The sequence below is a fragment of the Moschus berezovskii genome, chromosome 6, assembly GCF_049115385.1.
Source record: "Moschus berezovskii isolate FMDL1 chromosome 6, NW_MosBer_1.0, whole genome shotgun sequence".
NCBI lineage: Eukaryota > Metazoa > Chordata > Mammalia > Artiodactyla > Moschidae > Moschus > Moschus berezovskii.
Genome location: NC_142465.1, coordinates 118515099 through 118533237, shown reverse-complemented (window position 1 = coordinate 118533237; position 18139 = coordinate 118515099). Strand labels below are relative to the sequence as shown.

At 52.5% G+C, this 18139-nt stretch overlaps 1 protein-coding gene across 2 annotated transcripts in view; it reads right to left on the bottom strand.

Moving 5' to 3' along the window:
• The window catches only part of PARVB (parvin beta), a 118993-nt gene extending 105992 nt beyond the window's left edge, over positions 1 to 13001 (bottom strand). Inside the window, exon 1 of one of the 2 annotated variants that reach the window (XM_088837553.1) lies at positions 12804 to 13001. In XM_088837553.1, coding sequence (XP_088693679.1) covers positions 12804 to 12918 — 115 coding nt within the window. In that variant the 5' untranslated portion in view covers positions 12919 to 13001. The remainder of the gene's footprint in view (positions 1 to 12803) is intronic. The other variant, XM_055394420.2, reaches the window with a different exon arrangement.
• Between the last annotated feature and the right edge of the window lie 5138 nt (positions 13002 to 18139).

Here is an 18139-nt window from a genome sequence, read left to right as displayed (position 1 = left end):
ATACTGTAGGTGCTTGTTACGCACTTCATACAGAGAAAATGGGATTGAATTGTTGGGCAGCCGGCTGGAGCTGGAGAATTGCTTGATGAGGATTAAAAAAAACCCACACACATTGGAATTGGCGTCAGAATCACAGCTGGTGCTCAGAAGTGGAATTGGTACCCAAGTCACAGGAATATTTCCTTCCACGCAATCGCTTGATCAGACCCAGCTGAACTTACATCATTTCATTGAATAACCCAATTTCCCCAAACATCCTTTGAGTTAAGTACTCTTTATAGAAGAGGAAACTGGGGCATGGGGTAGGGAAGTACCTTGCCCAGGTCTGGGCCCCCGAGAGCAGCAGGACGAGTTGCGACCCTCAAAGGTAGGTCCCCAGGTCAGCGGCCTTAACACTGCCTCTTGCTCACGCAGCAAATACATGATGACCGTGTTAAGTGGCCGAGAGCATTTCTTATCATCTCTGGAGAGGGGATGGTGACACGCCAGGCCAGGGGACCCAGATTAGCCAGGAGCTGGCCACAGAGCCCATAGCTTCTGGGAGGAAGGCATGGGACATGGTGGGCAAGTGGGCAGCATGGGGCTCCACCTTCAAGCCAACGGGGCAGAAGAAAGAGCACATGTGCGGGCCCCGAGCCATGGAAGATGGGGAGCCGGGCGAGCACCGGGCACACAACGAGGACAGCAGGGACATGGCCTCGGTCCTGGAGCAGCGTGAAGCCGCTGGGTTCTGTCTTCTTTCTGCAAATGCCAACGAGTCCATTCAGCACGAAGTGGATCTCGTTTGTCTCCCCCAGAGTATCTTTCTACCACTAGGGCTGAGTGTACCTCGTGCCAGAAATGATAATGACTTTGCTGCAGACCAGCTGCAAAGGTTACTGGCATCAGAATGGCTCTTCCAGTTGACAAGGTTGGTGGAGATTAAGAGCCAAGGCTGCCAAGGTTTTAATCTCACCGGCCCAGCAGCGTAACCTCCTGAAGAGGACTTTACTTCTCTGGGCCTCTGTTTGCTCATCTGAAAACTGGGAATAACTACGAAGAATCCACTTATCAGCTGTGCGTGAGGATTAACTGAGTCATGCATGGTGTGGTTAGCGCTGTGCCTAGAGTATCCCAGGTGCCAACAAGCCTCAGCTGTGAGCCCTGACTTGAGTGGACTCTGTTCTGGGTAATTTAAAAAAAAAAATCATTCCCTCACTTCTCAGATGAATGCCTTTTAAGTTTGTATATATCAAGGTCTTACTTTAAAAGTAAGGTATGTCTTTCAAAGTTAAGACTTTACTTCATTCAGGTCTTACTTTGAAAGATAATATTAATTTTCAAAACAAAAAACAGAGAGATAAAGACACTCTGAAACTTTGGGAAAGTTGTCCTTCCAAGTCTCTTTATACCAACAGTGAATGCTGACCACCTACAAGCCTGGTGTCCTCTTCCCCAGCCTGCTCAAAGGATACTCTGCCCACATACTTAAAGCAGCACCTGGATGCTTTTAGCAGACTCTATGGTAATAGGAGAAGCAGCAAACACCAAGGGTGGCCTTGGCTCCATCGAAACACACAGCTGCTTCCGGGACTGCTGGATTCAAGCAAGTCCTGAGACTTAGGAAACCTTTAATCCCTCTTCACCTTGTTAATAACTCAATATTAAATTAAAAGCTTAGTTTAAGCTTTAGTAGAGAAGATCCCCTGGAGTAGGAAATGGCAATCCACTCCAGTATTCTTGCCTGGAAAATCCCATGGACAGAGGAGCCTGGCAGGCTACAGTCCATGGGGTCAAAGAATCGGAGACAACTGAGCGACTAACACTTGCTTCACTTTTCAAACTAACAGCTAGATCCTTTGGAACTGTAACTTTTCAGATGAAAGTATGTAAACAACTAACTTATGAAAACAACAGGCATCAACTATTAAGATGGTGTTACTTGGGGGAACCAACATCCCTGACCCACTCTGCTTGACGAGCAAGTAAAGCTTCAAAGACCCAGACCAAGGACAATCATTTCGAAACAGCCAAGCTTGACAAGCAAGCATTCCAACTATTAACCTGCAAGCATAAGAATCTGCTGAGATTTGCCTAACGTTTTGCTTCCTTAGGCTGCTGGCAAGGAAGAACCATCGGGGGCCAGGGTGGGCGAGGATGGCTGCTGAGCCGGTCTCACCCCCGAGGACCACTGAACCGCAGCTCATAAACACCTGCTGTCTCGCAGACACAGGGATTCCCATTTCTCGGCAGCACACACCTGGCAGTGCACGATGCTTCCTGGTCACACTTGGGCAGGACAAGAGGTGGGATCCCAACATTCCCCAAAAGGCAAGCGACTTAAAGGGTTTATGTCACTCTGACACCAACCGCCCACTAGTACCTTCATGGGACATGCTGTGAGAGAAGCAGCCCAGAGCAGGACCACAGTGAGAAGAGGCTTCTATTCCGGGCAGGACACTCACTCAGCAGTGAATCTGCCTGTACACATGCCAGGCTTGACTTACTTAGTCTCAGCATCCTTTCCCCAGCCCAGATGCAGGCTCAGAATCCTTTTTAACACAGAGACAGACAATCATTACCACTTGAACTGTCAGGAGGAAACGGCCTGCCAGCCCAGCCCTACCAGGAACCAGCTCTCGGTCAATATCATACCTGTCAACATTATCAGTAAGTAACACTTGCTTCCCTGGTGGCTCAGACAGTAAAGAATCTGCCTGCAATGTAGGAGACCCAGGTTCTATCCCTGGAGAAGGGAATGGCAACCCACTCCAGTACTCTTGCCTGGAAAATTCCAGGGCCAGAGGAGCCTGGTGGGCTGCATGGGGTTGCCAAGAGTTGGACACGACTGAAGAGACTTAGCACATGCTTGCAAGTGCTCAGTTGCTGATAAGACCTTCATCACATTTTATCCTCACATCACCTAAGGACAAGAGTCATCGTGATCCACGTGGGCTCAGTTAGGCAAAGAGGCCCACAGACATGGAAGAACAGACCCTCAGAGCAAGGATGCAAGTACAACTGGCTCCAGCCACTGGCAAGCCACCTCCCTCAGAAACGCACTGCCTTTCTGGGAACCAGAGAGGCCTCGTGGCTCAGAAATGCAGAGCTGGTGTCTCCCCCACATTTTTTCATTCACAAATGAGAAAGCGACGCCCCAAAGCTGTAACACAAAGACGGCAAACCGCATAGCATCGTCAAAGGGGACTCCACGACCCGGACACTTGGAGAAGGCAGAAAATGAAAGCACCACTGGCTTCCAGGAGCCGGTCACGTGATGCCCCAGATGCTGTACGTCCCAGAAACCAGAAGGTGCTAGAACCTGCCCCTCATTCCATTTGCTCTTCTAACCAGGAAGCGGCACCTCCTTTAACGCTACTAACAAGTAGCACCTCCAGCCATACAAAAAGAATGAAATAAGGCCATCGGCAGCAGGAGGATAAACCTGGAGACAGTCATACTGGGTGGGGGAAGCCAAGCAAAGACCAATATCACACGGTTCTGCTTACACGCGGGGTCCAGAAAAACGACACAAATGAAGTCTACTTACAAACAGAAGCAGACTCAGACACAGAAATCGTATTTATGGTTCAGTTCAGTTCAGTTCAGTCGCTCAGTCGCGTCCAATTCTGCGACCCCATGAACCACAGCACGCCAGGCCTCCCTGTCCATCACCAACTCCCAGAGGTCACTCAAACTCATGTCCACAGAGTCGGTGATGCCATCCAGCCATTTCATTCTCTGTCGTCCCCGTCTCCTCCCGCCCCCAACCTTTCCCAGCATCAGAGTCTTTTCCAGTGAGTCAACTCTTCGCATGAGGTGGCCAAAGTATTGCAGTTTCAGCTTTAGCATCAGTCCTTCCAATGAACACCCAGGACTGATCTCCTTTAGAATGGACTGGTTGGATATGGTTACTAAAGAGGAAAGGTGGAGGATAAATGTGAAGATTGAGATTAACATACACACATCGCTATATATAAAATAATCTAAAAAACTGACTGTATAGCATTGGGAACTATATTTAATATCTTATAATAACCTATAATGGACAAGAATCCGAGAAAAGAATATATGTATGTATATATATATACTTATATATATATGTGTGTGAGCTTCCCAGGTGGTGTTAGCACTAAGAACCCACCTACCGATGCCGGAGACATAACAGACACAGGTTTCATTCCTGGGTTGGGAAGATCCCCTGGAGAAGGGAATGGCAGCCCACTCCAGTATTCTTGCCCGGAGAACCCCATGGACAGCGGAGCCTGGCGAGCTGCAGTCCACAGGGTCGCAAAGAGTTGGACACGACTGAAGTGACTTAGCACACACACAGGCATATATATATGCTGTTGTTGTTCAGTCACTCAGTCATGTCCAACTCTTTGTGACCCCATGGGCTACATACAGCAAGCCAGGCTTCCCTGGCCTTCACTATTTCCCGGAGGTTGTTCAAACTCATGCTCATTGAGTCGATGATGCCATACAACCATCTCATCCTTCGTCATTCCCTTCTCCTCTTATGTATGTATAACTGAATCACTTTGCTATACACCAAAAACTAAGACGACATTGCCAATCAGCTATACTTCAAAACAAAAAGCAACATTTCAATGAGTCAGAAGCCACCAAAAGCTCCTAGAATTGACTTCAGTTCACACTTACATTCTCTTACCCCAAAAGCACTGAGTTCTGGCCAGCAGATTAATACCACTGGGTCAACAAATGTCTACAAGACACTCCTGGACTTACTAATGGACTCCCCTGGCAGCGCAGCTGGTAAAGAATCCGCCTGCAATGCAGGAGACCCTGGTTCGATTCCTGGGTTGGGAAGATCCCCTGGAGAAGGGATAGGCTACCTGCTCCAGTATTCATCAGCTTCCCTGGTAGCTCAGCTGGTAAAGAAGCCACCTGCAATGCAGGAAACCTGGATTCAATCCCTGGGTTGGGAAGATCCCCTGCAGGAGGGCATGGCAACACACCCCAGTATTCTTGCCTGGAGAATCCCCATCGACAGAGGAGCCTGGTGGGCTATGGTCCATGGGGTCGCAAAAAGTCAGACATGACTGAGCAACTAAGCACTGAACAGACTTACTAAATGTCTCTTCAGTCACTACATAATATAGTAAATGATAAATATACTCATTAGGAAGTAAAGCCATTTTTCATCCTAAATCTAAAAGGTCGAGCATATGGCTAATACAAGGAGAAAACATGCTTTCTTCAGGTACCTCTGCTATGATGGAACCGCACATTTGAAAACAAGAAAATAGCTGGGTAAAGTTACCTGCCATCCGCTGATCACAGCAGGGGGGGAAGTCCATCACACAGAGCCCTTAAAATCTGCTCACAGCTGGCGCTTACCCACTTACATCTGCCAACCATCCTCTAATTATTCTGACGACTGGACAGGGAGCGCAAGGGTAAGCAACTTTGGGATGGACGATAAATGTTAATTCCATGGACTGGGGACAGGAATTCGAAGCTGGGTTCCCCTGATTTGTGTGGGGTTGCCAAGGCGACCTGACTCTCCTGGGACCACTCAGGCATAACCAAGATGCCAGGAGGAGCGCAGAGAGTTAGCTGAAAGGCAATGAACACAAAGTCATCACTCCAGGCCCAGCATCTCTACCGAGGCAAAGTTTCTGAGCAATTTCAGCAGATGGCCAGGAAAAAAAAAAACCCAGCGTAAGACATGCTGACGTGCCTACGTGCTTTGCTCTGAAACGCCCCGGGTGCATCTGGACAACAGTGGAACAAACAGAGAAATGTTGGATCTGAAGATTATGAACAGAATAATAAGCAAAGGAAACCTGACAAAGCCATACCGAGCCCCCCTGAAAGCCACTTCCTTTCAGCCACAGAGAGAGAGGAAAACAGAAGAGAGATTTCCAGTGACTCCCCAAGGAGTGTGTACATTACAGGGGCTGACAGACTGACCCCCTCTCGGACCAAGAGCAGCTCCCACGGGCAGGGGCAGCCCTGCTCAGAGAGGAAAACTCACAGCCCACTGGATTCAAATAGGACCTACACTGACTTCTCTTCCCACTGAACATTCTAGAGCCCACTGGGTGCATGGCCCCATTCCCTCAACCGCTCACCTCCCTCCCCTTCTTACCAGCCACCCTCTTTCTCTCCTTGCGCATCAGGAGGTCCAACCCACGTTCTCTGTGATCGACAGTGATCACTTCCTAAGCGTCTTACACTTCATCAAGGTGATCATATCAGTAAAAGGCGCCAGGTACGTCCCGCCTCCCTGGACAAAGGAGCCACACTCAGTACAAATCCCTTCCCTCAGTCTTGCGGCAAAGAAAGACACTATTCCATTTTTATTTTCAAAGGTACGTGGGACAGTGTGCTGAGATCTGCCTAAAAGAGGATGTGGAAATCACTTCGAAGTCACCATCTGCCCCCAACAAGCTCTTTATGCAAACACCCTGAAAAGCTGTGAACTCCACACCTCCCCAGGTGCCTCAGCCCCGGGAGTACCTGGAAGCAGGGTCAGGGGCCCAGAAGAACAGCGGGGCCTCATCTAACCCGCTTCTATGCAAAGTTCCTTCCATCTCAGAGTGGCTTCTGGGTCGCGGCCTCTACATCAAGCCCTGCAGCTGTGGCTTCCTCATGTCTCAGGAATCCTGCTGCTCCCGGCCCCGCACACGGCCTCCAGGAAGCTTACTCCATCAACTACACTCCAGCTGTTTCCTTACCAGTTGCCCCAATTCAGTTCACTCCACACCAGACTCTCTAAAGTAGCAGGGATACAGATTGGACACTGGCGCCCACTATTCACCAAGGATGACAGGGTCCGGTGACCACTGCAGCCTGCCCTGAGGCTGACCACGGCCCACACACCACACCACAATCTGGCCGCTCTGAACGGCCTGCACTTCCCCAGCGGGACTAGCTGGGGCCTCCTTCACGCCCCCTCTGATTCAGACTAGGTGCCCCCCGGGTATCCGTCACCGCACCTGCCCCCGGCCCCACAGCGCCCAGACTCCCAAGGACGGGCCTGGGTCAGGTCCCTGCAGGCCGCCACCTCCCAGCTGCCAGGTCAAGATTCTCCCGCTGTGTCCTTAGGTCCTGGGAGCTCCAGGAGCCTCTTTTCCTCTGCTGTCCTGGACAGAGGCGAGCGGGTCTTCACCCTCCCACCCACACCTCCCATCCATCTCCCACCCAGAGCAATTATGGAGGACTCAGCTGCAATCTCCTCTGAACATTCACGGAAGTCTTCCATGCCTCCTCACTCCCCATCCAGAGAGGAGGGGTCTGCCAGGGACACCTCAGCTATCTCCAGGCCCCTATCCCCCAGGTGACTCTGTGTTTGGGCCACACCTGCTTGTAACCAACTGGCCCAGCACAGGTACCTGGCCCCCGTGGGTGGTCCAGATTCTCCCCCTTAGGGAACTGAGCTGAGAGTTTGAAAGAAAGTGAAGTTGCTCAGTCGTGTCCCACTCTTTGCAACCCCATGGACTGTAGTCTACCAGGCTCCTCTGTCCATGGGATTTTCCAGGCAAGAGTACTGGAGTGGATTGTCATTTCCTTCTCCAGGGGATCTTCCCGACCCAGGGATCAAACCCGAGTCTCCCGAATTGCAGGCAGACTCTACCGTCTGAGCCACCAGGGAAGCCCAAGCTGAGAACCGCTGGTTTAAACTGCAGCTGCCACTAAGGTTGTGTTTCCTCAACCATAAAGTGAGGGCAAAAGTCCCGCCTTGCAGGTAACTTGCGGGCAGGTGAAAAGTCCTACCCTTGCCGGGCTAAAGTACACAGCACTGCTGTCCAGGTGCTCTTCTTACAGAGAAGGGTTGGCGTGGGACAGTGTGTGGGGACAGCACAGGGTCCACACAGCTGGTCACTCTGTAAAGAACAGGCTGAACCGAAGGGAACACACTGGGGTCAGCAGAGCTGGTTTCCACTGAGAGTCTCTCCTGGAAGTTATTTAAAACCCAGAAGAGCAACTCAATACTTTCAACCCTCAGTGCAAAGTTGCAGCCACCTGGTGTCTCTTTAGATCTAGCTTCTGAGGTTTCAGTTTTACCAAAGACGCATCTGATAAAGGATTTGTATCTCAAATACACCAAGAAGTCCTAAAACTCAGCTACAAGAAATCAAACCACTTGATTTAAAGAATAAGGGACTTCCCTGGCAGGTCCAGTTGTTAAGACTCCAAGTTGCCAAGACAGGGGCAGAACCCTGGTCAGAGAACTAAGATCCCACATGCCGCAAGCTGTGGCCAAAACAAATAAAATAAAGAATACATTAAAAAAAAAAAAAAATGGACCAAAAATCTGAGCGGACACTTTGCCGAAGAAGATGTACAGATGACACTTGAGCCAGGAAAAAGAAGCTCCACATCATGTCATTAGAGCGTGAGAGTCTAAAACTGCTCTAAAAACCACAATTACAAAAAGAAAAGCAATCGGGGAACATCAGCTTCCTGAACACTGCTTTCCCCGGAAAAGCATGAGGGACAGAGCCTCTGGCTAGGCCGTGGTGGGCTCAGCTCTCACAGGCTGGCGCTGGTCCCTGGGGTCTGGGCAGAGGGCAGAGGTCAAGGCAGGCGGGAACCTCTCAGGCAAACGGGTGGAGGGGACCCCATCCCCACCTTCCATCCAGGGCCTCCCGGCCCCAGCGCTGGACCCCTGCCTCTAAGGACTTTACACAGCTGCAAGGGCATCCGTCCCGGGGCACCCCCTCACCCGTCCTGGCCTGCAGGACTGCTGGGGACCCTCGCGGGGAGTCTTCCTCTGCACTTGGTCCATCCAGCTCGTTAAACTGAACCACTTTAGTGAATGGCCCTTCACAGTTCCCGGGCTTTCTCCGGGGAGTTTTGGGGTTTTTTAAGTGTTCCTTTCCACTTTTCCCAACACCCCACTGTTCATCACAGTTCCGTTTTCTAAGCCGGGCCACCACATGACATGACTTGCTTCCCTCCCATAGACTATCACAGCCTAAATCATGCTATGAATTCACCCAGGGCACTTCCTGCAAGGGTTCCTCCAAACCCCAGCACACATTTCTGAACATGAGCTCCCCTGGCAAGTGACAGGATATTCAGCCCCAGAAAGGACATGCCTCGGTGCTTGTCACAGCCCCAGGCTCTGCAGGGTCAGATGCCGCCCCCCCCCAAACGCTAACTTCCCAGCAGTGCGGTCCTTGTTCCGGCGCCCTCCCCCTCACCCCCACCCACACTACTGAACTCATCGTGGACTTCCTAACAAAAAGGAAATGAAACCCACCACGCAGCTGGCAGCGCCTGGCACACCTCCGATCACTGTCTTCCCGACAGTCCCTGGCAGGCAAATGAGCACCTTCCCATGGGGGGCCTGGGTGCGGCCGGGACCTGCTGCAAGTGAACCACAGGAGCGGCAGGGAGGGCAGGTTGCCAAGGCAGGTTGACAAGGCAACAGGCCCAGAGGGAGACCAGCAACTCCATCAATCATTCAGGGCCTCATTCTCCAGCCCTCGCACCTCAGCCTCCCTCACACTCCCCACTCCTTCCGCTCTTCCCACAAGACAGACAGAAGCCACGGAGCCCTTCCAAGGTCAGTCCTCCTGGAATTCCTGCATCCAAGCTTGATTAGCGTTTGTGACCTTCTGTTTGCATGGGGGGGACCACTGAGGGTGCCAGGCACCCCAATCTTGAGAAATGAGGCAGGGGACCCAGCTAACTCACACAGCAAAGCAAAAGCACTGGGAGTTCCCTGGCAGTCCAGTGGTTAGGACTCAGCGTTTTCACTGTTGAAGACCTGCGTTCAATCCCTGGTCAAGGAACTAAGATCCCACAAACTGTGGTGTGGCCAAAACAAAACAAACAGGGGGAAAAAACAGCTATACTACAGAAATATCTCTTTCCTTCTGCTGTTTCATGACTATTTTGTTCATCACTGGATGATTCTGACTAGTCTTGGTATATTCAAATTAAACTAGATTTGCCCTTGATTTTCTAGACGCGTGCTAGTTCACAAAGGCAAAGACAAACATTTTGCTTTGGAACTTGGGGCTAGTCCATGAGTTCAGGCATTTGCTCTTCATATTCCAAGGGAGTAAATGTCACCTATAAAAAGCTGTCATCATCCAGAACATTCCGTGACTTGCTATTCTGTGAGAGATGGCTTTCCTGGTTCCTTTGGATCTCAACCCAAACATCACCTGCTCTGAGGCCTTCCCCGGGCACCTGTCTGATTGCACTTTTATACCTTCTTCCTAGCAGATATTATTATAGGTCTGTTTTATTTATTATGACTGAGTCCCTGGCCCACGAAAGAAGAGACTTGTCCATCTTTCCTTCCTAGGGTCCCTCGGCAGTCAGTGAATGAACTGGAGAGTGTATGACATTTGTGTTTATAATTGCCGTAAGGCATAAAGAGGGACTGAAACGATTATGGTGCGTGTGACAGATCAGCCCCACTGCCCCTCAGATCTGCAGATCAGAGACGCACCGGGAATGATCTAGGGTGGGGGAAGGCCATTTATCATCTCTTTTAGGAGGTGTGACTTGATAGAAGTAACGCAGTCAGTCTGGATCCTAAATGTCAGGCTTCAGAGAGGACTGACTCATCTGCTTTGTACAACCTGTCGACTGAAAAAAAAAGCACAGCCTCAAAGTCAAGAGTTATGTTTTACTCGGTGGACAAAACTGAGGACAAAAGCCCGGGGCTCACCTAGCTCTGAGAGAGGGCTCCAGAAGAGGCAAGGGAGGAGCCAGGATATGCAGGAGTTTTTGCAACAAAGACCAGGGAGTCTGAACATCAAAAGATCACTGTTAATTAAGGAAAACCAGATACTTCAAGTTAAAGCATTTAGTACCTTTCTCTGTACGGATGTGAGAGGCTGGGCCATGAAGAAGGCTGAGCACCGAAAAATTGATGCTTACGAACTGTGGTGCTGGAGAAGACTCTTGAGAGTCCCTTGGACAGCAAGATCAAACCAGTCAATCATAAAGGAAATCAATCCTGAATATTCACTGGAAGGACTGATGCCAAAGCTGAAGCTCCAATGCTTTGGCTGACTCATTGGAAAAAACCCTGATGCTGAGAAAGATTGAAGGCAGGAGGAGAAGGGCACAACAGAGCATGAGACAGTTGGATGGCATCACCAACTCGATGGACGTGAGTTTGAGCAAACTCCGGGAGTTGATGAAGATGGACAGGGAAGCCTGGCGTGCTGCAGTCCATGGGGTCGCAGAGTCGGACACGACTAAGCGACTGACAACAACAGTGCACAAGAAGCTGACCAGGTCTAGGGGAAGCTGACCAGGTATAGGCTCGCTGAGATCACCCCTCGGATTCGTCCCTCAGCTCCTGGGGCCAGCATCCGGTGCTTCCTGGGGTGAATCACAGGGGCGGGGGGTGGGGGCAGGGGCTGCTCAGCAGGATTTGTCTCCATCCTGAATTTCCTCCTCCGGGCACAATTCCACGGCCTTTCCCTTACTGATAGGGCAGACATTTTTTTCATTGATAAACTAAAGGTGAAAGGCCCTGCCCTCGGGGGAACCATCTAATGTGGTAAAACTGTCCCTGGTGGGAAATGCATGGACACACACCCACTCACGGACACACACACATACACACATGGATACATGGACACACACCCTGGTGGGAAATGCATGGACAGACACACACACCCAAACACACGGGGACACACACACACACCCCTGGGAGGAAGGTGTATCAGTGTCTGTACATCTGCTCAGCCCTCGAGGTAAAAGGTCACAGACATCCCCAGAAATACACACGTCAAAGAGAGAAATTAACATGGGGCCACGGGAGCCTGCAAGCCTGTCCTTGGGGTACACATATTCCTGGGGGGCACATTCACCTGGCAGGTACAGGAAGACTCTCTAAAACACAGTCAGGCTCCCGGTGGTTTAAAGAACTCACTGGACACCCCTGACTCCGGATTCTCTCTCTCCCAAGGTCTAGACTGTGGCCAGCTACCACCAGCCTGGTTCACAGCCACCCCAGCATAATCCACCCTCACCCACAGGAAATCTGGGCCGGGGGAAGACTCCCCTGGCCAGAACAAAGGGAAAAATCAGGAATACAGTCCTGGAAGAGTCCCAGGGAACAGCCGGGTTTAAAGAACACAAACAAGAGGCCCAAAGTCACATCCCCACAACTCTTAAAAAAAAAAGATTCTAAGAGGGGGCAAGTAGTTTTTTAGGACAATTTTTGTGGACACGCGGAGGCAAACATGGAGGGGCCCCTGCAGTCTGTGGGGGCGGGCCTCGCGGCCTCCGGCATCCCTTTCCTCCTCCCCTCTCCCCCAGGCTGGGGGCGCAATCTGTGCAGTGCACCGCACCCCGAAAACCAGCGGGCCCCCAGCAGTAGGCTCGCCCCGCAGCGGTGCCCAATAAATGCTCATCGAGCGGCCCCCAGGCAGGGCTGAACACGCGGGCCTGCGGGCGGGGGAGGAGGCTAAAGAAATGGCTGGTGACCCGGGCCGCTGTGGGCGCAGGGCTGCCTCCAGCGGGCCGGGGGACTCGTCCCCACGGCTCAGCGTCCTGTCCTGAGCAGGAGCCGGCGATGCGCGTGTCGATGACGCCAGGAGCCCAAAGTGGGCTCCATGAGCCCCCGGGAGAGGGGGCGCCGCCAGGTTGGCGGCTGGTTCCCGGCCCGGCGTTTGAAGGGGTCAAGGGCTGTGCTGAAGGTCACGGCGGCGCGCTGCGCGGGCCCGGCGGGCTCGGGAACCGAGCGCGCGGGGCCGGAGCGGAGGCGGCGTGGTGCCCGCAGCCGCTCAGCCAGCTCCGCGGGGACTCGGGCCGCGTGTCCCCGCGGCGCTCCCTCGGGTCCAGGCGGGCTCGGCGCTGCGCGCGGGCGCACTCACCCTCCTTGGCCTTCTTCTTCCTGGCCAGCGTGCCGCCCAGCTTGCCCAGGAGCGATTCGTCCTTCTTCATCCTGAGCGGCCGCAGGGCGGGCGAGCGCAGCGGCGCGGAGGACATGGGGGCGCTCGGGGACCCCGGCGGCCGGGCCGGGAGCAGCGCGTCCGGAGCCGCCCTGGTCGCCGCCGCCGCCCGCTCGCCCCGGGGAGTGGCCGGGAGGGCGCGGCCCCGGCGCCGGCCCCCGCCCCGCGCCCGCCCCTGGCCCCGGCCGCGGCCGCCGCCGAGGTCTGGCTCTGGGTCACCACGTCCCGCCTGCGAGAGCCGTCGGCGGCTCCCACGCGCCGCTTCACACTCGCTTTCCAAGCGCAGCGGTGGTTCCACTGCTAAATGCCGCCAGTCGGACAGACCGCGGGCCCTCTGACCCTTTTGTTCTCCACGTTTGAGCCCTGGACTCTGGTGACCTTACCTGGGCGCCGGGGTGGGGGGCCCGCGAGGCAGCCAGGACCACCACCTTTGCACAGCGGTGGCACATCAGATAAGCGCACAAATGGGCCGTTTCATTTGCTGAGCTTTCCCCACAACCAGGCCAGGGGCTGGGGGGAGCCCTTGTGACCTGTGCCCGCCCTCTAGAAGCTTGACACGTGGTGGGCAATGCGGCTACGTGGGTGCCCTCCTGCACACCTCGCCCTGTCCCAGGGGAACTCGACAGAGGGGTGAGCCCCAGTGTGGACTCAGGGGCGGGCGTTCGGGAGGTGAGCGAGGCAGGAGGGCCAGGGGGAACAGTGTCGGGGCTCCAAGGAGGGGAGAGAAGAGCAGGGGGAAGAGGCTGACAGTGGAGGTGATGTGGTGGACTGGGGTTCTGCAGAAGTGACTCTGGGTGAGGTGGGTGGGGAAGGATTGAGCCTGGAGACCAGGTCCCAGGCCTCAGTGACTCAGGAGAGACATGAACAGGTTTGTGGAGAAACTCATAGGTGGAAGGAGTCCCAGGCTGGAAGGAGTGGGAAGAGTTAAGCCTGTTTCCTGTTGGGCCCAGGCCAGCGCGGCTGGGGCCTTCCCCAGCAGATACAGACTATCAGAGGCCCGACTGGGGAGGAGCAGGGGGCAGCCAGGTCAGGGTGTGGATAACATTGTTTTTCTGTCTCCCCAGGGGCTGGCCCTCTCCGGTTCCGGCAGAGGGGGTTTCTTTTGGCCTGCTGATTGATGCCAGGCCCTGCCCTCCCACGGTGAATGCGCTGACTGCAGGGGCAGAGCCTTGCCCTCCCGGAGCTGGTGATCCAGGGGGACACGCACGCCCCGCAGTTAGGAACCCAGCCAGGTGGGAGGGCACCCGGAGTGTTATGGACCAGGGTGCTTGCCCTGCTTAACCAAAAGAAACTGATCAGAGGTCAGACAAGACTTCCAGGCAGGGCTTTACTGGGGGCCCTGCTGCAGCAAGGGGGAGCAAGAACAAACCACAAGCCCCCTTCCTCACTTCCTGGGGGGTGGGCAAACTGGTTTTTTACATGGGGTGAGGGTAGGGGGTGTGTCCAGGGTCGGATGGGAGGGTTGGCTTAGGTGGTTTGTCACCCCTTAGGTGATCTGCAAGGAGATCCAACCAGTCCATCCTAAAAGAGATCAGTCCCGGGTGTTCACTGGAAGGACTGATGCTGACGCTGAAGCTCCAATACTTTGGCCACCTGATGTGAAGAACTGACTCCTTGGAAAAGACCCTGAGGCTGGGAAAGATGGAGGGCAGGAGGAGAAGGGGACGGCAGAGGATGAGATGTTGGATGGTGTTACCGACTCGATGGACAAGAGTTTGAGTAAGCTCCGGGGGTTGGTGATGGACAGGGAAGCCTGGCGTGCTGCAGTCCATGGGGTCACAAAGAGTCGGACAGGACTGAGCGACTGAGCTGAACTGAACTGAGGTGATGTTGAGTGCGGGGGCCAGGTGGAGTGCTTTTGCTCCTGGCTCTTCAAAAGTGGTAGTGGGGCCTTTTTGGTCTCTGTGTCTTTTGTCCAGAACCTGCCCTCACTGCACATGCGCGCAGTTATTTTTAGTCCTGTATTGTTTCTTGGTATTTTGTTGCTGAAGGAGAAGTGTGTCCAGGTGCAGGCATTTCCGCAAAGCGTCCCAGGCCCCAGGCCTGTCTCAGGAAGAAGAGAAGGGATGTGGACACCCTCACCCTCTCATTAGCAGCAGGCAGGATGGAGAGAACTCGAGGGAAGACCCAGGTACCCGGGAGAGGGGAGGCGAGCCAGGGATGCAGGCTGCCCGGTGTGAAGAGTGAGTGGATGAGGTAGGGAGATTGGTGATCCCGCACTAGGAACCCTGAGGATGGGTTAAAGCAAAACCCCGAGCCAGAGACCAATTCAGAAGCTCCTGTAAGGGGTGAGGCCAGAGTTGCCCATGGCAGTGGCAGAAGGAAGGGACAGAGAAGAATAAACTTTCAAGGCTGCAAACCACAACCCGTGAGGAATCCTTGGATGGTTGGTTTAGGGACAGGGAAGGGTCAGAGGGCTCTGAGGCTTCTTACCTGCACGGCCTGATTTGGGGTGTCATTAACTACACTGGGGATAACACAGAAAGATGGTGAATGTGCTTATTGAAGTCCTGATGGCATCATGGCACAGTCAAGGCTGGACTGCTCTGAATGCTGAGAGAGACTGACATCTGGGGCAGGAGTTTCTGGCCCCTTTGAGCATCTGGTGCGAGGTACAGACTGCCTCCTCTAAGGTAACACACACACAAGATGCTGCACGCTGTTCACGGGCGTCCACAGTCAGCCCACCCCCCCACCACCCTAGGCAGAGTCACAGAACCCAGGAGGAGAGCATGCGATCGGGAGAGGGGAAGGAAAAAAGAACTCTTGGAAAATAAAACGGGAAAAGCTGGCATGGTCCTGGAGGCCTTGTAATTGCCCAGTAAATGATTAATTGGATATTTCATCAGTGGCTCTAGCTTCCCAGCGGACACACAGAATTTACAATTTTCATTTGGTCACCGCTTTGCCAACCAAGGTCCGTCTAGTCAAGGCTATGGTTTTTCCTGTGGTCATGTATGGATGTGAGAGTTGGACTGTGAAGAAAGCTGATCGCCGAAGAATTGATGCTTTTGAACTGTGGTGTTGGAGAAGACTCTTGAGAGTCCCTTGGACTGCAAGGAGATCCAACCTGTCCATTCTGGAGGAGACCAATCCTGGGTGTTCATTGGAAGGACTGATGCTAAAGCTGAAACTCCAATACTTTGGCCACTTCATGCAACGAGTTGACTCACTGGAAAAGACTGATGCTGGAGGGATTGGGGGTGGGAGGAGACAGGGACGACAGAGAATGAGATGGCTGGATGGCATCACCGACTCGATGGACATGAGTTTGAGTGAACTCCGGAAGTTGGTGATGGACAGGGAGGCCTGGCGTGCTGTGGTTCATGGGGTCTCAGAGAGTCGGACACGACTGAGCGACTGAACTGAACTGAACTTGAACACCACAAAGACAGATTGGAGCCTACTTTAAAAGATACCATTACACCATGGAAGAATTTCTCTAGAAGATACTCAAGTCCTGCCGACCGCCCACCTATTTCAGAAAGGACTATTGGCTGCAGCCAAGTGATTCTCAGTTGTAAGAGGAACTGACTTGGGCCTCACATGACAACGGGGTTCTGGAATTTTGTAGACATCATGTGTGTAGGAACATAATCATGTTTCCAGTGCAAGGTGGTACGTACTGCTGAAAAATCCATGCAAAGTGGAGACTTCTGGGTTCAGTTCATTGTTGTTCCCTCCCTCGAAGTGAGGGATGGTCCGGGCAGCCTCAAAGATGCTGGACCATGGGCTCTGTTTCCCTTGCACCTCTTAGACTAGAGGATAGTCTGATTTTTTTTAAATGGTCTTGGACCTTTGACCTTTTTTTTTTTTTTAATTTTTGGCTGCTCTGAGTCTTCATTGCCTGGTGTGGGCTTTCTCTAGTTGTGACAACCAGGACCTACTCTTCCTTGCAGTGCTTGGCCTTCTCATTGTGGTGGCTTCTCCTGTTTCCGACCACATGGGCTGTAGGAGATGCTGGCTCAGTGGTTGAGGCTCCGGACTTAGTTGCCCCTCAGTGTGTGGGATCTTCCCAGATCAGGGATCGAACCCGTGTCCCTGCATTGACAGGAGTGTTCCTATCCACTGCGCCACCTGGGCAGTCCTGGTTTCTTACCAAACGCAGCTTACGAGCTCTTTTACAATTATTGTGTTAGTTGTAACATTTTTGTTTTTGTTTTTGACTCTTGTATGCTACAGATAAGAATCAAGAAATGACTTAGTGGCTGTGGATGAATTTGGGTTTCTTTTCAGGGTTAGAGGCTGGAGGGATTAACCTAAACCCCAGAAAGTTTCCCTCGCTCCAGGCCTGGCTCTTTGGGAATTTGCCCAGCATTCTCTCCGGAGCAGTCTAACTAAAACAACTTTCCAAATTGCTTTCAGAGCAGCAAACGTCTGTATTCACTTGAAGATTGGAAAGTGCTGGTTGTTAAGAGAGAGATGATTTAATGAGAAGCAGAAAAATGATCTTAGTTCCTGTCCCCACCTTCTCGACCTTCCACTTCTTCAGTTCAGTTCAGTCACTCAGTCGTGTCCGACTCTTTGTGACCCCGTGGACTGCAGCACACCAGGCTTCCCTGTCCATCACCAACTCTCAGAGTTTACTCAAATTCATGTCCATCGAGTTGGTGATGCCATCCAACCATCTCATCCTCTGCCGTCCCCTTCTCATCCTGCCCTCAATCTTTCCCAACATCAGGATCTTTTCCAATGAGTCAGTTCTTTGTATCAGGTGACTAAAGTATTGGAGTTTCAGCGTCAGCATCAGTCCTTCCAATGAATATTCAAGACTGATCTCCTTTAGGATGGACTGGTTGGATCTTCTTGCAGTCCAAGGGACTCTCAAGAGTCTTCTCCAACACCACAATTCAAAAGCATCAATTCTTCAGCCCTCAGCTTTCTTTATGGCCCAGCTCTCACATCCATACATGAGTACTGGAAAAACCAGAGCTTTGACTAGACAGACCTTTGTTGTCAAAGTAATGTCTCTGCTTTTTAATAGGCTGTCTAGGTTGGTCATAGCTTTTCTTCCAAAGAGCAAGTGTCTTCTAATTTCACTTGCTCCTTTTAATTTCATGGATGCAGTCACCATCTGCAGTGATTTTGGAGCCCCCCAAAATAAAGTCATTCAATGTTTCCATTGTTTCCCCATCTATTTGCCATGAAATGATGGGACCAGATGCCGTTATCTTAGTTTTCTGAATATTGAGTTTTAAGCCAACTTTTTTACGCTCCTCTTTAACTTTCATCAAGAGGCTGTTCAGTTCCTCTTCACT